We start from the raw sequence: 24841 nt of genomic DNA, 5'->3' as shown, positions 1-24841 counted from the left end.
ATATTTAAGTCTGGGGATCGTAGTCTCAATCCTAATCTCATAGCTTTTAAAAGCTTAGTCCTTACAATTTTAAGGGTAAAGGGAAGAATCAACAAAATGTTATAATAACACTATGAGAGAAGAGGGATGACAGCTTCTTCCCCCAAAAGCAAGAGTGGGAGTACTCAAGCAACGACAACATTCACAACAGATGAAATAACTTCATATTATTTCACAAGAACCATGGCATGAGGTATCCAAATCCTGCGAGTAAGAACTCGTCTCTTTCTTCTGGTATGTTGATGTCCAAGTAATCAATATGTATAGGACATCTTGAATCACTTGAGCCTTGATACTACTAAGCTACTTGTAGTCCACGTGTCCTTTATGCCCAGTCGACGAGGATTTTTATTTAAAGCCTACCCTATCACTATATCTTTATAACGAACTAATATCCTAAACAATGGGCGTGGAGAAGAGCATGCCTATTTCCTACTTTGAGGAGAAAGCTCTGGTCAAGCACTACGATGACAAGTAGTCATTTTCCCATACGGTTTTGAGTAATCATACCATCTTTGTCTAAAAATAATTACTCTTTTCTTAGAAGGAAAGATAAAGACTACAAGGGGATAAAGCTACTTACTAGTCTGGATCTCCTATGCGTCAAATTATAAGGAAGGCAAATGGAAGAAGGTTCGAAAGACCAATGAGTTCGCCCAAGAGCTACAACAAGGACAAAAAACTACTTCCTAGGAAAGGGATAGTCTTACCTAAGAAAGGAACTAGTGGGGTGGAAGATGAAAAGCTAGATGCCGTTAGCTTTATGAGTGAAACTAAGAGAATGAGACAAGTAGGGAGCTAGTTGAAGTGTAGGAAAGTCTATAATAGGGTTGGCGGCTAGGAGTTCTACTCAAGGATGATGTTGATGCTGGACCAGCTTCTTTACCTAATGATCCAAAGAGATTCCAAAAAAAACTAGGACCTGAGAGAGTTCCCCTGTTGGAAGGCAAATGAGAGATCCGGTTTTTTCTACTTGTGGTGCGGATGACCCAAACAAGGAGATGTCTAGCCAATCAGAGGAGTTGTTGCACAACGTCCAGGGGCTTCCACTCTAGGAAAGAGAATCACTCAACAATTGCAGTACCACGTCTCGCCCTTATTTTCTTTTCTTGCTTGCTTTTCCAACAAAATAGCAGATCTCATAAGGGAAAAGATTCAAGACAGATATTGAATTCATGGAGGTAAAGAAGGTAGACACATCTAAATAACACGCTCATACATCTCTATTGATAATCTTCTTTCACCCTTAGGTGAGCTAAGAGGTGTAGCTTTGGCCAAGACATTCCGCAATGGAGAGTATCAGCCTCATAGGGACAACTCGTGTCCATCTTTTTTTCTTTTTTCTTTTGTCTAGTTTTCTTTCTTTTGTGCTCTACCTCGCATTGGATCTTCTTTTGTAATTCTTGCTTCCTTCGCTTACTGCCTTAGAAAGGAATAAGCTTAACTCATACAAGCCTCCTTGCACTGGGAGCTCCATTCATCACCCCTAGCATATTATTGTAATGAATGAAAGGTTTGGAAAGTAGGGGCTAATTCTCGGACTCTTTCTTCCACTGAGTCTATTATTAACTTGAGCTGTGGAACTTATTCTCATCTCTTAGCCACTCATCCCAAAGCTTTCCCTAGTAGCTCATATCTGCCTACTTCTACTTGATTTCCTTAATCCCGGGCAAAAGCTTAAGCCATTCTTCATGGCCTGAGCTAGATTCCATTGGGGATAGCACCCAGTGCCAAATTTTTTCTGGAAAAGAAATGGAATCATCATGTTTTCCGGCAGAGGTCCTCATATCCTACCAACTCCCTTTCCATGTGCAAGGATCCAGAAAAATGTTTTAGCTCGGCTGTTACCTGTCTGGATTGTGTTCTAGTCTACTTCATGACTCTTCCTTCCCTCGCCTTTATGTGAAGGCTACATTCAATTTGGAATTGAGAAAAGGCTAAAGCCCTAATTTCACTATATCAAGAATCAAATTGAAAAAGATTTGGAACCCAAACTCTAAAGGAAGGGCATTTTCAGGGACTAGCTTGCTTCCACTTTCTACCGGCGGGGAATGAAACAAATCTTATCTTTTATGTATATTCTCAATGTATGCATCCCAATCCAAGGAAAGGGGAAGTGAGCTCAACCAGCGCTACACGGCTTCATACGCAGACTGCTTTTACACGAGCTACTTTAGAGGACTTGCCTTAGACGAACTGCCTTTATACGGCTTCAGGCTTCTATTCCTAGTGGTGCAGTCATTCATCACGTTGTAGTGAATTCATTTTGCAAATGTTCTATAATTCTCCACTTCTTGAAATGGTTCATTTGATCTACGCAGAGGAAATAACCAAAGAAAAAGGCTCAGTGAAAAAGGTGCAAACAATTTATCCGAGAACATCTATACCAGGACAAGTGGCAGAAGCAAAAGCAAAAATACTAGCATTGAGAAGTGGTTGTCCAAGTCCTCAGGCGACAGTGCCACGGCCACATGCCCCATCACCAACCAGTCGCTACCAAGGGCTTTCGGCCTCTCCCCAAACCACATGCTCCTCCGACTCATCCAGGCATGGTGCGTTAGCAACACGAAGAACCGCATTGACTAGATCCCGACCCCAAAGTCGGCCCTTGATAGGGGTCGCATCCTGAAGTTGGTAAAGGATCTTGAGGCGATCACTCGATTGTCAAGGCGATCAAGGAGTTGGAAGAACTGGCAGAGGAGAATGAGCGGAATCGGGTGTGCATGGTTGAGGCTATAACGGCATCAGATTGAAGACCCAACGAGCAACAAGCGAGCGTCGGAGCAGAGAGTGAAGCGACACCCAAGCGAGCGCTGGAGCAGAGAACGAGCACCGAAGAGAGCGAAGATGAGGAAACCTAAAATTTTGAATTCACGAGAGGAAGGGAGAGAGAAAGCATCGGCCTTCCTCCTTCAAAAGGAGAAAAAGAAGGAAAGAGAAATGGAAATGACTCACTACAGCAGGTCTAGTGCGGTAGTGCAAGCCTATTACTGGGGGAAAATTTTTAATAAAAAAGAAGAATTTCATATTTTATGACTGTAACTTATACATTGACCGGTACTCCGGGATCACCTAATATTTTCTCTGCTAGTGAAGTCTAGACCCATTTAAAACACACATTTAATTGGGCTTTACAATTCAAACCCATAACAATCCATTTTTTGAAATTCAGCTAATTCAAGGTCTATGATCCATTTTGACCCCTCTAATTACATACGGAGGCATAGATTTCAACAATATTAAGGTTAATTAAATTAATTAGTAGGGCGGTTCAAATACAGATCATTGATCAAATCAGATCATTATAAGAAGCAATCAAGATCACAATATCAATAGTCGTGCACAAGAAACATGGATCTATTGGGTGACCTAATGCTATAAAATTAACAATCTGACAATAAGCCTTGCACGCTAAGTACATGAATGAATCTTGGAGTCCCCCTTCCAAATGAATGACTAACATAATATGGATGCATACTTTTATGATTTACATATGCAACATCGAGTACATAATTGTGGTAAGAAACTACACTTAATCACTTGGAGGGGAATGGCGAATGTCGATATAATGATTGACCTAAATACAAATACTTTAAGTAAGATTTCTAACACGTCAAAACGAAAAATTAATAGTTAGACATGATGAGTTAAATCATTATGAGTGGAAGGATGCTGAGATGTAAAAGAGCTAAGCAGCTAGAAAGCTACACGCCTATAAAAAATCAATAGTTAGACATGACAAAAGTGGTTTAATAAAACCAAATTAAAATAGTTCTTAGATGTCCAAATATCATATTTAGCTGGAAAACATTTACATACATAAATTAACGTATATGAATTTACTATCTTAGGGATAAGTGCATTAGAAGTCCTAAAATTTATCATGAAAATGCAATTGAGTAATAAAACTTTCAAAAAGTGCAATTAAGTCCTATAACTTGTCACGAAAATTCAATCAAGTCTTAAAACTTTCAAAAGGTTCAATAAAGTCCTAAAACTTATCTTGAAAGTGCAACTGAGTCCTAAAAATTTCAAAAAGTGTAATGAATGGAAGGACTTAGATTAAACCACTCTAACAAGTTTTAGGACTTGATTGCGCTTTTTGAAAGTTTTAGGACTTAATTGCACTTTGTAACAAGTTTTAGGACTTAATTGTACTCTTTGAAAGTTTTAGGACTTAATTGCATTTTCATGACAAATTTTAGAACTTTTAATGCACTTATCCCAAGAAAATAAAAATAAACGTAACAAAATGTCCACTTACTAATCATGGAAACATATTCAAAAGATCTATTGACACCTATTTTCACTATTCCATTTAATCATTTATCGCATAAGAAAATTAAGTGTCCAACACTGCCCCTAAACAAAAATTTCATTGACACAATCACATTTGTATTACAAGCACTAAAAACATTTTAATTTAATAATAACATGTCCACATAAATTTCATTCGAGTCGGTCCTATCGTAAATTCCCTAAGAATTATCTCAGAGTGTTGCTTGGGTTTGAGGAGAGGCCCAAATTTTGTTCGAATTCTCAAGAGCAAGCCCGTTTAGTTTCGGGATTGATGATATTCGGCAAAAGCCCATTGATACCCTTTGAGCTAGCCGAATTCTGTGAACTAAGAAAGTGGGTTCTCTGATCAAATTTGGAAAGGAAGAAGGCATATCCTTTGCGATTTTCGGACAATAAATGGGGTTTCACTTTTGCTTGCTTATGCCTTCTAGGTTATTTAATCTTTTCAGTAATTTATTTAGTGTTTTAATTATTGTCAATTATTGTTCGCCACCCACGTGATCATCTCTCACCCGTTAAGGGTTTAGGATTAAAATCGACAAAGATTGCATGCAAAACATTTTCGAATTAGAGGAAATATATCAAAATGGCATTAGATTAATCTAAAGTAATTAAATTCTAGTAAAATGTTTTTTTGCATTTCACTTATGTGCCCAATTGAACTATAATAATTAGTGACGACTCTAAGGTATATTAAATTAAGTTGTGATCGGTATTAACTTGAGAGAATCGACGGTAGGTGATGGCACCATCTCTTTAATGACCTATTTGTGCTTACTAGTAATCTAGTAGCTTTTCTTTGATAATTCATCTCGAGAAAATTTATGACTAGATAAATATAAGAAAAGAACCATGTAGATTATTGAAGATTTCCCGCAACAATACTGGGGTGGTTTTTGGACTTCCGTGGAGGACAAGCTTTGCTGGCTACGTAAAAAATATAAAATTTCTTATAACTTTTGACTTTGAATGAGGAAATATTAAATTGATTGAACATCGTATGGAGAATCCTTGTACTATTATTATAACTGTTAATTTTATTCGTCTAACTCAGTGCGGAAATCAACATACGAGAAACTAGAAGATAAAATACGCATGGGGAGTCAATGTGATGGTATTGTATTTTCCAGGCCTAATCCTCAGTTTGGACCGGAATATGCACCGTACCTTCGCCCGGTAGCCTGCAATCGAATGTCATTTCTTTTACAAGTTAGCAAATTTCATCTTTAAGACAGGATTTGAGATGACCAATGCTGACGATTATAGACAGATATTATTAGTGCGGCATGCGTGGAGTGGTGAAATTATCGTTTAGCATGACTTCGTAATCAAAGCGGTGGTTCCAAAAGCTTTCCATCATGCATTTGTCTCTGAGGAATTTTCCCAAACACCTCGAGGGTTCCCGAAGTAAAGAAAGCATAGGCTCACCAGCCGAGACTAATTATTTATACATCAGACAGAGAGTTTGTGTGTATTCAAGTGTTTATTTGGACCACTTACGTTCTACCAAGTTCAGTTGCCCGAATTCCGGGGACAAATCTGGGCCCTCAAAGGGTTCTTCATCACGACTGTGAACTCCAGCTTCTCCGACAGGTCCACCTCCTCGCCCGCCACCGCCCGCCATTGGAACAGCCACACCAAATTCGCCACGAAGTACTCCAAATGAAGCATCGCGAGCCCGGACGCAGGGCAGATCCTCCTCCCCGCCCCAAACGGCATCATCTTAATCTCCCTGCTCCCCGTGATGTCAAAACCGCTCGCTTCTCCCCCAACATCACCGCAATTCAAGAACCTCTCGGGCTTGAATGCCATTGGGTCCTCCCAGACTTTCGGGTCCCAACCCATCTCTGCCACCATGAAGTTGATGGTCCCATTCTTTGGAATCACGTATCCGCCCAGCTCCGTGTCTTCCGTCACCGTGTGCGGCAGCACGAAGTGCCCTGGCGGGTGGCGGCGCAGCCCCTCCAGCACCACCGCCTTCAGGTAGCCCATCCTCTGCAAGTCCTCCTCCTGCACCTGCTCCGCCCCTTGTCCCACGACTGATTTGATTTCATCGCAGAGCCTCTCTTGGATTTCTGGGTACTTTACCAGGTTGGCCATGATCCACTGCAGCGCTGTGGACGTCGTGTCGGTGCCGGCGTCGAGGAACTCCGAGCAGAGGCTCACCATTTCGTCCTCCTCCAGCTTCCTCTTCTCCCCCGGCAACTCCAGTTCCAGGAGCGTGTCCACGTACGACACGATCCAATCGCCACGATTCTCGTCCTCCTTGGCTTTGTTCAGTTGCTCTCGCTTGGCCTTGGATCGAACCCTGATGAGCGGGACAAGGATGCGATTCCGATATTCGATGAGCTGGTAGAACTCCTTCCACCGCTTCCGGAGCACGATCTTGGTCACCCGCGGCCAGAAATTGAGCACGTTGAACCGCTGGAAACCCAACAGCAACCGTCGCTGAGCCTCCTCAATCTGCTTAATCTGCTTCTCCTCGAGCCTGTCTCCGATGCACATGAGGACCAACAAGCAGAACATGGCGTACTGGAAGTGGTCAACGACGCGGACCACGCCACCTGGCTGGGACTTGAGCTCTGCCACGAGGATGTCAAGGACCCACGCGCGGGCGCGGGAGTAGGAGCGCAGGCGGGAGGGATGGAGGATCTCCGCCGTGAGGTTCCGGCGGAAGAGGCGCCAGGTGGGGCCGTAGGAGGAGGAGCTGACCTCGTGCTGGTTGGCGGAGAGGACACGGTCGGTGACGAGGGGCGGCGGGCGGTCGGCGAAGACGGCGCCACGGTGGACGAGGGCCTCGTGGGCGAGGGCCTGGGAGGCGACGAAGATGGCGGGGCGGGGGCCCACGTGGAGGGTGACCATGGGGCCGTGGCGGGCGTGGAGGGAGCGGAGGACAGACTCGATCTCCGCGAAGGACGTGCGGAGCCATAGGAAGTTGCCGACGACCGGGAAGGCGAGAGGGCCCGGCGGGAGGCTCTTCCTCTTGGCGGCGGAAGAGGTAAGGAGGTTGAGGGTGGCTCTGAGGAGGCCGGCGACGGAGAGGGTGACGAGGACGAGGAACCAGAGATCCATCTTTTGCCAAAACGACTTGGAGTTTTTGAATTGGAACAGATGGAGGATTTGCAGAGAAGAGGTAGCGAATTTTTTTCGTTTAATAGAAGATTGGAGATTGGATGATGAACTAGCCAGAGGAAAACACAATGGATGACGTCCTAGTGCTAGTTGTGGATTTTCTCCGGGAAATGATATTTCCGCAATTTGTCCAATTTTATTTTTTCATTGGACTATTTTTTTCTGAAAAGCTCATCCTTGATTTCTATAAAAACTTAAAGGCAATGATACCCTCTGCCAAACTAGGTAAATAATCAAAAAAGTCTAACTTAACTCTTCCGTTTCTGCCATTTCCTATTTTTCGTGTATTCATTACGTTACAATCCTCAAGTGAAAGGATTTCCTTCATGTATCAATACCATATGTTAATGAATAGTGATTACTTTTCAGTCAACGTTGAATATAATTCATGATATGTAATTATTTAAGAAAAAAATATGTACTAAGGAATCACATTATCGATTTGAAATTTGAAAAATGTCGTTTTACTAAAAAAAAATTGAAGGTATTTGTCTAGTTGTATGTGATAGGATTGTGTTTATTTTATTCTGATGATGTGAACTTGTAGTTCATTTTTGGGGAAGAAGCATCTGGGTTGGAAAACAGTAGTTAATTATCCTTAAAATTATTTTATTCCATTTCTTAGTCATTAAGCTATGTTACATCACATGACAGCATGCGGATTGAAAATCTGCATTGATTAGCATCGCGATATCTCTAACTTATAGTAATAATAAAAAAAAAAAAATCAATGAACTAATGCAATAAATTTGATATTTTGGTAATCGTGGCACGAAATGTCAATTGTTGATGTAACACCCGATATAAATGTGAATTAATCTAATAAGCTGTCATACGCATCCTAAGGACAAGTTAATTACATTACAATAAATCATGCCTAAATTAACCTAGAGTAAATAAACTATACATTTCTACTTTTTATAATTACAAAAGGGTAAAAGCCACCAAAAATTAAAAACTTTGCCCACGGTGACACATTTACTCTAAATTTTTTTGACACAAAAAACTCTCAAACTTGTATTCATGTGAAACATTTACTCAAAACATGTACAGTATGACACATTTGCCTCAATTTTTTTTTTTGGTGACCCAGGGAACCCACGCATCGTACCAACACGGACAGCCTGAAAAGCCCGGGGTAACAGGGGGTAAATCCTGAGGGCAACACGTGCTAGCTACCACACACGTGCCATCAACACGGACAGCCCGAAAGGCCCGGGTAACGGGGGGTAAACCCTAGGGGCAACACGTGCTAGCCACCACACACGTGCCACCAAGTAAGTCACCTTGCGACGCCCGGGAATTGAACACCTCCCTTTGCGTTAGGAGGAAAAGCTCACCGCCAGCAACGCCACCCAGGTGGGTGGTGCCTCAAATTTATTTTTTGTAATACTAAAAACCCCAAACTTTTTCGATAACACATTTACCACATGTCAATTAATGAATGAATTGTTTTTTTGTCAACTTGGAAAGTCGTGTCTCCTAAGAAAATGAGATTCTGAAAAAAGAATTTTCAAATATTACAACAAAATTTTCAAAAGATTCAAAAACTTTTAGAGCACGTCCGTTCCATACAAATTCCTTATAATAAATCCAATTTGGATTTTAATAAAGAAAGCGATCTTTTGATTGATTTTCCAAAAGTCAATGAGAGTCTCAAACAGGAGACCTCCTAGACTTGCTTACAGAATTCATTTTCAGAGGATTTTCACAAAGTCTGTTGGTCAAAGTACTCTTAGATGTTCTAAGTATGAAAACTCAATATATTTTGAAAATGAATATTTTTGCGTCGGGAGATCTATTATGAATGATTGGACAAAAATAATCTTTACGTCTAACTCTTTAGGACCCAAGAAAATTTGGGTCCCAAAAAAAGTTTAAGACTATTCTTTGATTGCAAATTACCATAAAAAGGAATACTAATGGATCGTTTGATTCGGCTTTGGAGAAATGGCCTTCAGAAAATACAAATACCTTTGGAGTAAAGGGATTTTCCGAAATCCATTTGATAAATTAAAACTTCAAACGACATTGGAAAATAGTATTAGCATAAATATTGTTTTGTAAAACGCACATTTATAATGGCCTTTTGCTATATTTTTCTTTTGAAGTCTAAAAATTAAATCCGATAGGTCAATCGCCAGCCAACCGCTGGACAACCATTGCACGGCTAGATTTTGGCCACCAAACAACCAGACTTAGTGACCTGAGGTCGCACAACCTTAGGCATTGCCTGAATCGCAACAACTAGGTAGCGGTGACGGTCGTTGAAGAAGCCCTCTTAAGCTACAAATCAAGAAAGATGAACAGTCGTGATGAATGAGGAAGAAGATGAACAATGATGGATGAATAGTAGACTTAGTATTTCCAAAATGTTGGAAGCCTAAAGTAGGTCCCCACCTGCATTGGGCTTTCAGCATTTGGAATGCTAACATTTGCCCAAGGGAGTCTCAACAATACTTGTCAAATGCTTTGTATTTTTCCCAAGGAAAGCCCAAAACCCCTTGCAAAAGCTGAACCAAACAAAGCTCAATTGATACTTAGATAATGGATGCTCAAGGCATATCATAAGAAATTGAAGCAATTTCATCAATCATGAAAAACAAAAGGGAGGAAGTGTTTCCTTTGGAGGAAATAGCGAATGAAGAATTATTGAACATGGAACTGTGAAGATTGGAAGTTTAATCAGCAAAAATGTTTCCTTGGCAAAAGGTCTTAATTACAATCTTCTAAGTATTAGTCAACTGGGTGATACAAGATTCAGTCAATCAAGACTTCTCTCAATCTTTCACCGATCGAAGGCATGGCAACACATACCTTCTAGACATAAATCCGAAGAACTCTCAATGTGATGCAAGCCTAGGGTAGGCTTTCTCAAACAATAGGATCGGGAGAGTGACTCGCACACGAAAACTGGACAAACAGGAATTTCAGCACTGCGCGAACTCAGGAGAACAGTCGTATCTTTGTCGATACAGATCGGATCGACCTGATTCCAAAGCCAAATGAACAAAGACTTCTGGATCTACAATTTCTCTGTTTTGGGTTTTCTGAAATAAGCACTGTAAGATAGTCGAAATTAGGTTGGAAGTAACGAACAGAATAGGAAAATATAGGAACTTCGTTGGTTGCTCTTCTAGGCCTCCAAGGAAGTTGAAAGGGACACCAATTCTTCTAGATCGATGACTGCAACTCTTCAAGGATGCAGATTTCGAAAGCTCCGACTCTTCAAGGACGGAGTGAAAACTCTTCTAGGTTTTCAAGGAGATGAACTCTACAAGGTTCATGATACTTGCTTCAAGCAAAGTTTTCTTTCATTCATCAAAAGCTGTCTGTCTTCTACAAGGGATTGGCTTATATCATCAAAGAAATAAAAACAGAATGTTGAAACTAGGAGAAATAAAGACAAAGCGTTGAAAACTAGGAGAAATAAAAACGGAGCATTGAAAATAGGAGAAATAGTAAAGAGCATGGAAACTATAAACTAGTAAAAGCGTCACGCGAGCTTCCAAGGTGTCTTTCAAGCTTCCGGGATGGACTCAAGATGTCATTATGGCTTCTCGGTTTCGTCGAGCTTTAATGCGGGCCGATCTTCTTGGTCGAGAGAGACGGTCTTCAATGTGGGCTGCATCATCCTCCCCATCTTTAAAAGAATTTGTCCTCGAATTCTTGTCATCATCATCAAAAGAATCTCCCACCCTACTAGGTGCCAACGTAATCTTCTTGCCTCCAACTTCAAAAGAATATGTATTTCGATAACCATCATGCATAGTCCTCTTATCGAATTGCCATGGTCGACCAAGAATAATGTGACTAGCATCCATCGGCAGAACATCACACCATATTTTGTCACTATAAACAGAACCAATGGATAGATTAACAAGACATCTTTTTGAAACAGTTACCTCAGCGCCTTTCTTCAACCACAACATTTTATAAGGCGTAGGGTGCGCTTTTAATTCCAACTTCAACTTGTTTGCCGCTACTTCAGAAATTATATTCTCACAACAACCAGAGTCAATAATTAATTGACATACCTTTCCCATGATTGTGCAAGCAGAATGGAAAATATTGGTACGTAGCCACCTATCTCCAGTGTCATCTCGAGGAGTAGGAAAATTTTTCCTCACCATTAGAAGTTCGCCAGTGTCAGCATGCACTATTTGTTCATCATCCGCAGCTTCTTCATCATTTTTCAACTCCTCTTCAAGTGGATCCTCAGCGTTCTCATCAGAATTATTATCCACCAAGAAGGCTTTACCGGCTGGTCGATTCTTATTGATTCGACAATTGCTAGCACGATGACCCAACTCCCCACAAGAATAGCAACGTATTTCGGATGTAGCAGGTTGCTTCGAATCATGAGGTTGAGTAGAAGGCTTACTAGCAGATTGCTGTCTCCGAGAATGAGAGCGCTCCATTTTGAGTGCCCGTTGGTGTGCATCTCCTAAGTCCCAAATGTCGAGGACTTCCAAGGCGTCTTGAATGTAAAATTGAAGACCGTTCAAGTATTTGTTCACAAGCACCTCCTCCGGATCTTGGATATTGTTACGAATCACCAACTCATTGAATTCATTGGTGTATTGGTCCACCGTTCGCGTACCTTGTTTTAGATTTTGGTACCGTTGGTAGAGCTCTCTCTTATATCCTTTGGGAAGAAAATATTTTTGAATCTTGCCCTCCATCTTTCTCCACGAAGTGACTTGTGCTTTGCCAACGGCTTGGCGAGTTTGTTTTTCACGTCTCCACCAAGCAATCGCCTTGCCTCGGAATCGCATAGCAATGATCCCAACGCGACGATTCTCCGGAACATTTCGATGCTCAAACACCTCATTCACAAGTGTTAGCCAATCAACAATTTCATCAGGAGACTCATTACCTGTAAATTCTGGGACATCTTTCTTGACTTCCTTTTCCCAATCTGGCTCACGAATATGTTGTAAACGATGTCGAACATGCCTCCGACCGTGAATAGATTGAACACTCTCCGAAGAGGAAGAGTCACCATGGGAATTTTCAGTCCTGGAACGGGGTGGAGAATTATTTGCTTCAGCCCTCAAACGCTGAACTTCTTGCGTCAATTCATCAATTTGTTGTTGCATATTCTCAGCGAGTGTATGCAATTCATTGAGGGGAACGGTTCTGCCGCCACGACGCCTAGCTTGTCTTGGAGGCATTGTCCTCTCCTCCAAAGCTCTGATACCAAATGATGCAAGCCTAGGGTAGGCTTTCTCAAACAATAGGATCGGGAGAGTGACTCGCACACGAAAACTGGACAAACAGGAATTTCAGCACTGCGCGAACTCAGGAGAACAGTCGTATCTTTGTCGATACAGATCGGATCGACCTGATTCCAAAGCCAAATGAACAAAGACTTCTGGATCTACAATTTCTCTGTTTTGGGTTTTCTGAAATAAGCACTGTAAGATAGTCGAAATTAGGTTGGAAGTAACGAACAGAATAGGAAAATATAGGAACTTCGTTGGTTGCTCTTCTAGGCCTCCAAGGAAGTTGAAAGGGACACCAATTCTTCTAGATCGATGACTGCAACTCTTCAAGGATGCAGATTTCGAAAGCTCCGACTCTTCAAGGACGGAGTGAAAACTCTTCTAGGTTTTCAAGGAGATGAACTCTACAAGGTTCATGATACTTGCTTCAAGCAAAGTTTTCTTTCATTCATCAAAAGCTGTCTGTCTTCTACAAGGGATTGGCTTATATCATCAAAGAAATAAAAACAGAATGTTGAAACTAGGAGAAATAAAGACAAAGCGTTGAAAACTAGGAGAAATAAAAACGGAGCATTGAAAATAGGAGAAATAGTAAAGAGCATGGAAACTATAAACTAGTAAAAGCGTCACGCGAGCTTCCAAGGTGTCTTTCAAGCTTCCGGGATGGACTCAAGATGTCATTATGGCTTCTCGGTTTCGTCGAGCTTTAATGCGGGCCGATCTTCTTGGTCGAGAGACGGTCTTCAATGTGGGCTGCATCATCCTCCCCATCTTTAAAAGAATTTGTCCTCGAATTCTTGTCATCATCATCAAAAGAATCTCCCACCCTACTAGGTGCCAACGTAATCTTCTTGCCTCCAACTTCAAAAGAATATGTATTTCGATAACCATCATGCATAGTCCTCTTATCGAATTGCCATGGTCGACCAAGAATAATGTGACTAGCATCCATCGGCAGAACATCACACCATATTTTGTCACTATAAACAGAACCAATGGATAGATTAACAAGACATCTTTTTGAAACAGTTACCTCAGCGCCTTTCTTCAACCACAACATTTTATAAGGCGTAGGGTGCGCTTTTAATTCCAACTTCAACTTGTTTGCCGCTACTTCAGAAATTATATTCTCACAACAACCAGAGTCAATAATTAATTGACATACCTTTCCCATGATTGTGCAAGCAGAATGGAAAATATTGGTACGTAGCCACCTATCTCCGAGTGTCATCTCGAGAGTAGGAAAATTTTTCCTCACCATTAGAAGTTCGCCGGTGTCAGCATGCACTATTTGTTCATCATCCGCAGCTTCTTCATCATTTTTCAACTCCTCTTCAAGTGGATCCTCAGCGTTCTCATCAGAATTATTATCCACCAAGAAGGCTTTACCGGCTGGTCGATTCTTATTGATTCGACAATTGCTAGCACGATGACCCAACTCCCCACAAGAATAGCAACGTATTTCGGATGTAGCAGGTTGCTTCGAATCATGAGGTTGAGTAGAAGGCTTACTAGCAGATTGCTGTCTCCGAGAATGAGAGCGCTCCATTTTGAGTGCCCGTTGGTGTGCATCTCCTAAGTCCCAAATGTCGAGGACTTCCAAGGCGTCTTGAATGTAAAATTGAAGACCGTTCAAGTATTTGTTCACAAGCACCTCCTCCGGATCTTGGATATTGTTACGAATCACCAACTCATTGAATTCATTGGTGTATTGGTCCACCGTTCGCGTACCTTGTTTTAGATTTTGGTACCGTTGGTAGAGCTCTCTCTTATATCCTTTGGGAAGAAAATATTTTTGAATCTTGCCCTCCATCTTTCTCCACGAAGTGACTTGTGCTTTGCCAACGGCTTGGCGAGTTTGTTTTTCACGTCTCCACCAAGCAATCGCCTTGCCTCGGAATCGCATAGCAATGATCCCAACGCGACGATTCTCCGGAACATTTCGATGCTCAAACACCTCATTCACAAGTGTTAGCCAATCAACAATTTCATCAGGAGACTCATTACCTGTAAATTCTGGGACATCTTTCTTGACTTCCTTTTCCCAATCTGGCTCACGAATATGTTGTAAACGATGTCGAACATGCCTCCGACCGTGAATAGATTGAACACTCTCCGAAGAGGAAGAGTCACCATGGGAATTTTCAGTCCTGGAACGGGGTGGAGAATTATTTGCTTCAGCCCTCAAACGCTGAACTTCTTGCGTCAATTCATCAATTTGTTGTTGCATATTCTCAGCGAGTGTATGCAATTCATTGAGGGGAACGGTTCTGCCGCCACGACGCCTAGCTTGTCTTGGAGGCATTGTCCTCTCCTCCAAAGCTCTGATACCAAATGATGCAAGCCTAGGGTAGGCTTTCTCAAACAATAGGATCGGGAGAGTGACTCGCACACGAAAACTGGACAAACAGGAATTTCAGCACTGCGCGAACTCAGGAGAACAGTCGTATCTTTGTCGATACAGATCGGATCGACCTGATTCCAAAGCCAAATGAACAAAGACTTCTGGATCTACAATTTCTCTGTTTTGGGTTTTCTGAAATAAGCACTGTAAGATAGTCGAAATTAGGTTGGAAGTAACGAACAGAATAGGAAAATATAGGAACTTCGTTGGTTGCTCTTCTAGGCCTCCAAGGAAGTTGAAAGGGACACCAATTCTTCTAGATCGATGACTGCAACTCTTCAAGGATGCAGATTTCGAAAGCTCCGACTCTTCAAGGACGGAGTGAAAACTCTTCTAGGTTTTCAAGGAGATGAACTCTACAAGGTTCATGATACTTGCTTCAAGCAAAGTTTTCTTTCATTCATCAAAAGCTGTCTGTCTTCTACAAGGGATTGGCTTATATCATCAAAGAAATAAAAACAGAATGTTGAAACTAGGAGAAATAAAGACAAAGCGTTGAAAACTAGGAGAAATAAAAACGGAGCATTGAAAATAGGAGAAATAGTAAAGAGCATGGAAACTATAAACTAGTAAAAGCGTCACGCGAGCTTCCAAGGTGTCTTTCAAGCTTCCGGGATGGACTCAAGATGTCATTATGGCTTCTCGGTTTCGTCGAGCTTTAATGCGGGCCGATCTTCTTGGTCGAGAGAGACGGTCTTCAATGTGGGCTGCATCATCCTCCCCATCTTTAAAAGAATTTGTCCTCGAATTCTTGTCATCATCATCAAAAGAATCTCCCACCCTACTAGGTGCCAACGTAATCTTCTTGCCTCCAACTTCAAAAGAATATGTATTTCGATAACCATCATGCATAGTCCTCTTATCGAATTGCCATGGTCGACCAAGAATAATGTGACTAGCATCCATCGGCAGAACATCACACCATATTTTGTCACTATAAACAGAACCAATGGATAGATTAACAAGACATCTTTTTGAAACAGTTACCTCAGCGCCTTTCTTCAACCACAACATTTTATAAGGCGTAGGGTGCGCTTTTAATTCCAACTTCAACTTGTTTGCCGCTACTTCAGAAATTATATTCTCACAACAACCAGAGTCAATAATTAATTGACATACCTTTCCCATGATTGTGCAAGCAGAATGGAAAATATTGGTACGTAGCCACCTATCTCCAGTGTCATCTCGAGGAGTAGGAAAATTTTCCTCACCATTAGAAGTTCGCCAGTGTCAGCATGCACTATTTGTTCATCATCCGCAGCTTCTTCATCATTTTTCAACTCCTCTTCAAGTGGATCCTCAGCGTTCTCATCAGAATTATTATCCACCAAGAAGGCTTTACCGGCTGGTCGATTCTTATTGATTCGACAATTGCTAGCACGATGACCCAACTCCCCACAAGAATAGCAACGTATTTCGGATGTAGCAGGTTGCTTCGAATCATGAGGTTGAGTAGAAGGCTTACTAGCAGATTGCTGTCTCCGAGAATGAGAGCGCTCCATTTTGAGTGCCCGTTGGTGTGCATCTCCTAAGTCCCAAATGTCGAGGACTTCCAAGGCGTCTTGAATGTAAAATTGAAGACCGTTCAAGTATTTGTTCACAAGCACCTCCTCCGGATCTTGGATATTGTTACGAATCACCAACTCATTGAATTCATTGGTGTATTGGTCCACCGTTCGCGTACCTTGTTTTAGATTTTGGTACCGTTGGTAGAGCTCTCTCTTATATCCTTTGGGAAGAAAATATTTTTGAATCTTGCCCTCCATCTTTCTCCACGAAGTGACTTGTGCTTTGCCAACGGCTTGGCGAGTTTGTTTTTCACGTCTCCACCAAGCAATCGCCTTGCCTCGGAATCGCATAGCAATGATCCCAACGCGACGATTCTCCGGAACATTTCGATGCTCAAACACCTCATTCACAAGTGTTAGCCAATCAACAATTTCATCAGGAGACTCATTACCTGTAAATTCTGGGACATCTTTCTTGACTTCCTTTTCCCAATCTGGCTCACGAATATGTTGTAAACGATGTCGAACATGCCTCCGACCGTGAATAGATTGAACACTCTCCGAAGAGGAAGAGTCACCATGGGAATTTTCAGTCCTGGAACGGGGTGGAGAATTATTTGCTTCAGCCCTCAAACGCTGAACTTCTTGCGTCAATTCATCAATTTGTTGTTGCATATTCTCAGCGAGTGTATGCAATTCATTGAGGGGAACGGTTCTGCCGCCACGACGCCTAGCTTGTCTTGGAGGCATTGTCCTCTCCTCCAAAGCTCTGATACCAAATGATGCAAGCCTAGGGTAGGCTTTCTCAAACAATAGGATCGGGAGAGTGACTCGCACACGAAAACTGGACAAACAGGAATTTCAGCACTGCGCGAACTCAGGAGAACAGTCGTATCTTTGTCGATACAGATCGGATCGACCTGATTCCAAAGCCAAATGAACAAAGACTTCTGGATCTACAATTTCTCTGTTTTGGGTTTTCTGAAATAAGCACTGTAAGATAGTCGAAATTAGGTTGGAAGTAACGAACAGAATAGGAAAATATAGGAACTTCGTTGGTTGCTCTTCTAGGCCTCCAAGGAAGTTGAAAGGGACACCAATTCTTCTAGATCGATGACTGCAACTCTTCAAGGATGCAGATTTCAAAGCTCCGACTCTTCAAGGACGGAGTGAAAACTCTTCTAGGTTTTCAAGGAGATGAACTCTACAAGGTTCATGATACTTGCTTCAAGCAAAGTTTTCTTTCATTCATCAAAAGCTGTCTGTCTTCTACAAGGGATTGGCTTATATCATCAAAGAAATAAAAACAGAATGTTGAAACTAGGAGAAATAAAGACAAAGCGTTGAAAACTAGGAGAAATAAAAACGGAGCATTGAAAATAGGAGAAATAGTAAAGAGCATGGAAACTATAAACTAGTAAAAGCGTCCACGCGAGCTTCCAAGGTGTCTTTCAAGCTTCCGGATGGACTCAAGATGTCATTATGGCTTCTCGGTTTCGTCGAGCTTTAATGCGGGCCGATCTTCTTGGTCGAGAGAGACGGTCTTCAATGTGGGCTGCATCACAATGCCTAATCTCAATTCAAAATGAAGCAAACCTATGGCATCGCAAGTTAAGGCACGTCAACATGAAGCAAATTGCCAAGCTATCTTCTAAGAAGCTGGTGCATGGTCTTCCAAATATTTATTACTAGAAGACTAAGCTTTGCATTGCATGCACTTTAGAAAAAGAAGTTAGGGGTTCATTTAAATCTGTAAACCATGTTTTTACTAATCATGCCTCATAGCTCCTCTATATGGATCTTTTTGGACCTACTAGAACTCAAGTATTTGAGATGAGAAATATTGCCTGGTGATTGTGGATGATTACTTAATATTTACTTAGGTCTTCTTTGCAAATAAAGCGGGAGCTTTCTCTTATTTTTCAAAGTTTACTAAAAATGTTCGAAATGAGAAAGGCTGTGTTATTTCAAGTATTAAATAGATCATGGGAGAGAATTTGTAAATCGAGATTTTATGAGTTTATGTGATGAAAATGATTTTCAAAACATTTTCTCATCTCCCTATACTCTAGAACAAAATGGAGTCGTAGAAAAGAAAAATCGGTCTTCCTAGGAAATGGCTAGAACTTTGTTGATTAAAAGCAAAGTCTCTTCTCACTTCTAAGCAGTTTCAATCTCAACTGCTTGCTACATAATTAACATAATCTTTCTAAACATGGTGTGCCAACAACACGAAGAACCGCATCAATTGGACCCCAACGTCAAAGTTGCCCCTTGATAAGGGTCACATCCTGAAGCTTATGAAAGAGCTTGCGGCCGATTACTCGATCACCGAGGCAATCAAGGAGTTGGAAGAACTGGCGGAGGAGAACAAGCGAAATCGGGCATGCACAGTTGAGGCTATAATGGCGTCAAATCGAAGACCCAACAAGCAATGAGTGAGTGCTAGAGAAGAGAGCGAAGAAGTGACACCCAAGCAAGCATTAGAGCAAAGAGCGAGCATCAGAGAGAGTGAAGAGGAGAAACCTTGAAATTTTGAATTCACGAGAGGAAGGGAGAGAGAAAGCATTAGTCTTCCTCCTTCGAAAGGAGAAAAAGGAGGAGAGATAAAAGGGAAATGACTCACCGCAGCACATCTGGCGTGGCAGTGCGAGCCTATTATTGGGGAAAAAATTTTAAATAAAAAAAGAAGAAATGCATATTTTCAACTATAACTTATACGTTGACTAGTGCTCTTGGATCACCTAATATTTTCTCTGTCGGTCGAGTCTCACTAGAAGTCTAGACCCATTTAAAACACACATTTAATTGGGCTTTACAGTTCAAACATATAACAATCCATTTTTTAAAATTCAGCTAATCCAAAGGTAGGCCTATGACCCATTTTGACCCTTTTAATTACATACGGAGGTGTAGATTTCAATCATATTAAGGTTAATTGAATTAATTAGTAGTGCGGTTCAAATACAAATCATTGATCAAATCATATCATTATGTGAAGCAATTGAGATCACAATATCAATCGTTGTGCACAAGAAACATGGATCCGTTAGCTAACCTAATGCTATAAAATTAATAATTTGACAAGACGCCTTGGACGCTAACTACATGAATGAATCTTGGAGTCGCGCTTCCAAATGAATGACTAACATAATATGGATGTGTACTCTTATTATTTGCATATGCAACATCGAGTATTTAATTGTGGTAATAAAGGGAAATTGTCCAAAAAGTCCTAAATCTATTGCACTTTTACCAATTCAGTCCTAAACATTTTCATTTCTTGCCGATTCAGTCCATCTGACCAATTTTGGACGGAAAATGCCGACGTGGACGCCGGCGATGCCACGTAGGACCTTCAGTGCTGACATGAACAAGTTTAATAATATTTTAACATTTTTTGAATTATCATTATTTTTTCTGTTTTTCCCTTTTTTTTTCTCTTCTTTCTTTTCTTTTTGGCTTTCTTTGCCTTTTCCGGTGGCCGACTACCGACAACCGGCCACAGCCAGCCAGTTGGCCTCACCTGCCACAAGTGAGGCCCAACCAAGCGAGGAGGAGCCCCGGTGAGGGGAGCCCTCGCTCAAGCGCGGCCCAGCAAGGGCTGCTTGGGCGAGGCCAACCTGCGCCCAGGCCAGGGTGGCCTCGCTAGCCGTCGGCCAGGCAACAGTGATGCCGGGTGAGGCCGCCCTAGCCTAGGCAAGGGCCGGCCTCGCCAAATCTGGCAAGGGGAGACCTCATCAGGGCTCACCCTTTCCCAAGCGAGTGTTGGCCTCACCTAGACCAGATCTAGCAAGGGCGGGCCCCAGCGAGGGCTTCCCTTCTGGGCGAGGCCGACACTTGCTTGGGCGAGGGCAAGCCCCGAGGGCTTCCCTTCAGTGAGGTCGGCCCTCGCCCAAGCCAGGGCGGCCTCCCCTAGCGTCACCGTCGCTCGGCCGACAACTAGCAAGGCCACCCCGGCCTAGGCACAGGTCGACCTCGCACAAGTGACCCTTACTGAGCCACGCATAGATGAGGGCTCCCCTCGCAGGGGTTCCTCCTCGCCTATGGCAGGTGAGGCCAGCCGGCTGGCTGTGGCTAGTGGCCGATTACCGGAGAAAGGCAAAGAAAGCCAAAAAGAAAAAAAAAAAGGAAAAATAGAAAAAAAAAGTAATAAAATTCAAAAATTATCAAAATATTATTAAAAATTATCCACATCAGTACCAGCGGTCTTACATGACATCGCCGGCGTCCATGTCAGTATTTTCCAGCCAAAAATAGGTCGGATGAACTGAATCGGCAATAAGTGAAAAGGTTTAGGACTGAATTGGCAAAATTAAAAGGTTTATGACTAAATTGATAAAAGTGCAATAGATTTAGAACTTTTTGGACAATTGTCCATGGTAATAAACTACATTCAATCACTTGGAGTGGAATGGGAAATGTCGATATAATGATCAACCTAAATAGAAATCCTTTTAGTAAGATTTCTTACACATCAAAACGAAAAATTAATTAGATTATGTATGTTGAATATAGAATGAGTGTGTGTGTGTGTGTGTGTGTGTGTGTGTGTGTGTGTGTGTGTGTGTGTGTGTGTGTGTGTGTGTGTGTGTGTGTGTAATCAATAGTTAGACGTGACAAAAGTGGTTTAATAAAACTGAATTAAAATAAAAGTTCTTAGATGTCCAAATATCATATTTAGTTAGAAAACATTTTTATACATAAAATAACGTATATGGATTTACTTACTAATCATGGAAATATATTCAAAAGATCTATTGACACCTATTTTGGCTATTCCTTTTAATCATTTATCGAATAAGAAAATTAAGTGTCGAACACTGCCCCTAAACAAAAATTTCATTGACACGATCACATTTGTATTACAAGCACTAAAAACATTTTCATTTAATAATAACATGTCCACATAAATTTCATTCGAGTCGGTCCTATCGTAAATTCCCTAGGAATTATCTCAAAGTGTTGCTTGGGTTTGAGGAGAGAGGCCCAAATTTTGTTCGAATTCTCAAGAGTAAGCCCGTTTAATTTCAGGATTGATGATATTCGGCCAAAGCCCATTGATACCCTTTGAGCTAGCCGAATTCCGTGAACTAAGAAAGTGGGTTCTCTTATCAAATTTGGAAAGGAAGAAGGCATATCCTTCGCGATTTTCGGACAACAAATGGGGTTTCGCTTTTGCTTGCTTATGCCTTCTAGGTTCTTTAATCTTTTCAGTAATTTATTTAGTGTTTTAATTATTGTCACATTATTGTTCGCCACCCACGTGATCATCTCTCACCTGTTAAGGGTTTAGGATTAAAATCGACAAAGATTGCATGCAAAACATTTTCAAATTAGAGGAAATATATCAAAATGGCATTAGATTAATCTAATGTAATTAAATTCTAGTAAAATGTATTTTTGCATTTCACTTATGTGCCCAATTGAACTATAAATAATTAGTGACGACTCCAAGGTATATTAAATTAAGTTGTGATTGGTATTAACTTGAGAGAATCGACGTTAGGTGATGGCACCATCTCTTTAATGACATATTTGTGCTTAATAGTAATCTAGTAGCTTTTCTTTGATAATTCATCTCGAGAAAATTTATGACTAGATAAATATAAGAAAAGAACCATGTAGATTATTGAAGATTTCCCGCAACGATACTGGGGTGGTTTTTGGACTTCCGTGGAGGACAAGCTTTGCTGGCTACGTAAAAAATATAAAATTTCTTAGAACTTTGACTTTGAATGAGGAAATATTAAATTGATTGAACATCGTATGGAGAATCCTTGTACTATTATTATAACTGTTAATTTTATTGGTCCAACTCAGTGCGGAAATCAACATACGAGAAACTAGAAGATAAATACGAATGGGGAGTCAATGTTATAGTATTGTATTTTCCAGGCCTAATCCTCAGTTTGGACCGGAATATGGACCGTACCTTCGCCCGGTAGCCTGCAATCGAATGTCATTTCTTTTACAAGTTAGCAAATTTTATCTTTAAGACAGGATTTGAGATGACCAATGCTGACGATTATAGACAGATATTATTAGTGCGGCATGCGTGGAGTGGTGAAATTAGCGTTTAGCATGACTTCGTAATCAAAGCGGTGGTTCCAAAAGCTTTCCATCATGCATTTGTCTCTGAGGAATTTTCCCAAACACCTCGAGGGTTCCCGAAGTAAAGAAAGCATAGGCTCACCAACCGAGTCTAATTATTTATACATCAGACAGAGAGTTTGTATGTATTCAAGTGTTTATTTAGACCACTTACATTCTACCAAGTTCAGTTGCCCGAATTCCGGGGACAAATCTGGGCCCTCAAAGGGTTCTTCATCACGACTGTGAACTCCAGCTTCTCCGACAGGTCCACCTCCTCGCCCGCCACCGCCCGCCATTGGAACAGCCACACCAAGTTCGCCACGAAGTACTCCAGATGCAGCATCGCGAGCCCGGACGCAGGGCAGATCCTCCTCCCCGCCCCAAACGGCATCATCTTAATCTCCCTGCTCCCCGTGATGTCAAAACCGCCCGCTTCTCCCTCGCCATCACCGCAATTTAAGAACCTCTCGGGCTTGAACGCCATCGGGTCCTCCCAGACTTTCGGGTCCCAACCCATCTCCGCCACCATGAAGTTTATGGTCCCCTTCTTCGGAATCACGTATCCGCCCAGTTCCGTGTCTTCCGTCACCGTATGCGGCAGCACGAAGTGGCCCGGCGGGTGGCGGCGCAGCCCCTCCAGCACCACCGCCTTCAGGTAGCCCATCCTCTGCAACTCCTCCTCCTGCACCAGCTCCGTCCCTTGTCCCACGACTGATTTGATTTCATCGTAGAGCCTCTCTTGGATTTCTGGGTACTTTACCAGATTGGCCATGATCCATTGCAGCGCTGTGGACGTCGTGTCGGTGCCGGCGTCGAGGAACTCCGAGCAGAGGCTCACCATTTCGTCTTCCTCCAGCTTCCTCTTCTCCTCCGGAAGCTCCAGGTCCAGGAGCGTGTCCACATACGACAAAATCCAATCGCCACGATTCTCGTCCTCCTTGACTTTGTTTAGTTGCTCCCGCTTGGCCTTGGATCGAGCGCTGATGAGCGGGACGAGGACGCGATTCCGATATTCGATGAGCTCGTAGAACTCCTTCCACCGCTTCCGGAGCACGATCTTGGTCACCAGCGGCCAGAAATTGAGCACGTTGAACCGCTGGAAACCCAAAAGCAACCGTCGCTGAGCCTCCTCAATCTGCTTAATCTGCTTCTCCTCGAGCCTGTCTCCGAAGCACATGAGGACCAGCAAGCAGAACATGGCGTACTGGAAGTGGTCAACGACGCGGACCACGCCACCTGGCTGAGACTTGAGCTCTGCCACGAGGATGTCAAGGACCCACACGCGGGCGCGGGAGTAGGAGCGCAGGCGGGAGGGATGGAGGATCTCCGCCGTGAGGTTCCGGCGGAAGAGGCGCCAGGTGGGGCCGTAGGAGGAGGAGCTGACCTCGTGCTGGTTGACGGAGAGGACACGGTCGGTGGCGAGGGGCGGCGGGCGGTCGGCGAAGACCGCGCCGCGGCGGACGAGGGCCTCGTGGGCGAGGGCCTGGGAGGCTACGAAGATGGTGGGGCGGGGGCCCATGTGGAGGGTGACCATGGGGCCGTGGCGGGCGTGGAGGGAGCGGAGGGTGGGCTCCATCTCCGCGAATGACTTGCAGAGCCATAGGAAGTTGCCGACGACCGGGAAGGCGGGAGGGCCCGGCGGGAGGTTCTTTCCTTTGGCGGTGGAGGAGAGGAGGTTGAGGGTGGCTTTGAGGAGGACGGCGACGGAGAGAGTGACGAGGATGAGGAACCAGAGATCCATCTTTTGCCAAAACGACTTTCAGTTTTTGAGTTGGAACAAATGGAGGATCTGCAGAGGGGAGGTGGCGAACTTTTTCGTTTAATATAAGATTGGAGATTGGATGATGACCCAGCCAGAGGAAAACGCAATGGATGACGTACTAGTGCTAGTGGTGGATTTTCTCCGGGAAGTGATATTTCCGCGATTTGTCCAATTTTATATTTTCACTGGACTAATTTTTCTGAAAAGCTCATCCTTGATGTCTATAAAAACTTAGGCAATGATACCCTCTGCCAAACTAGATAAATAATAAAAAAAAGTCTAACTTTAACTCTTCCGTGTCTGCCACTTCCTATTTTTCGTGTCTTCATTACGTCACAATCCTCAAGTGAAAGGATTTCCTTCATGTGCCAAT

The 24841-nt window shown here is 42.6% G+C and overlaps 2 protein-coding genes across 2 annotated transcripts; both read right to left on the bottom strand.

Annotated features, from left to right (window-relative positions):
- Positions 1-5661: 5661 nt before the first annotated feature.
- Positions 5662-7678, bottom strand: LOC120286849 (cytochrome P450 89A2-like). Its single transcript, XM_039299418.1, has one exon. It carries the CDS (start codon positions 7408-7410, stop codon positions 5851-5853), a length of 1560 nt encoding a protein of 519 aa, XP_039155352.1. The 5' UTR covers positions 7411-7678; the 3' UTR covers positions 5662-5850.
- Positions 7679-21956: 14278 nt separating this feature from the next.
- Positions 21957-24569, bottom strand: LOC120286605 (cytochrome P450 89A2-like). Its single transcript, XM_039298916.1, has 2 exons — positions 22821-24569; positions 21957-21986 (listed from the first exon to the last, which is right to left on the bottom strand). The coding sequence occupies exon 1, from the start codon at positions 24445-24447 to the stop codon at positions 22891-22893; it is 1557 nt and encodes a 518-aa protein (XP_039154850.1). The 5' UTR covers positions 24448-24569; the 3' UTR covers positions 21957-21986; positions 22821-22890.
- Positions 24570-24841: the final 272 nt, after the last annotated feature.

This window comes from Eucalyptus grandis, chromosome 8 (assembly GCF_016545825.1).
Source record: "Eucalyptus grandis isolate ANBG69807.140 chromosome 8, ASM1654582v1, whole genome shotgun sequence".
NCBI classification, from domain to species: Eukaryota; Viridiplantae; Streptophyta; class Magnoliopsida; order Myrtales; family Myrtaceae; genus Eucalyptus; species Eucalyptus grandis.
The sequence above is the reverse complement of the archived record's forward strand: the minus strand, read 5'-3'. Positions and strand labels throughout refer to the sequence as shown.

Excerpts from the sequence above, each read along its gene's own strand:
- LOC120286849 (XM_039299418.1), bottom strand. The coding sequence starts at position 7,410 with ATGGATCTCTGGTTCCTCGTCCTCGTCACCCTCTCCGTCGCCGGCCTC.
- LOC120286605 (XM_039298916.1), bottom strand. The coding sequence starts at position 24,447 with ATGGATCTCTGGTTCCTCATCCTCGTCACTCTCTCCGTCGCCGTCCTC.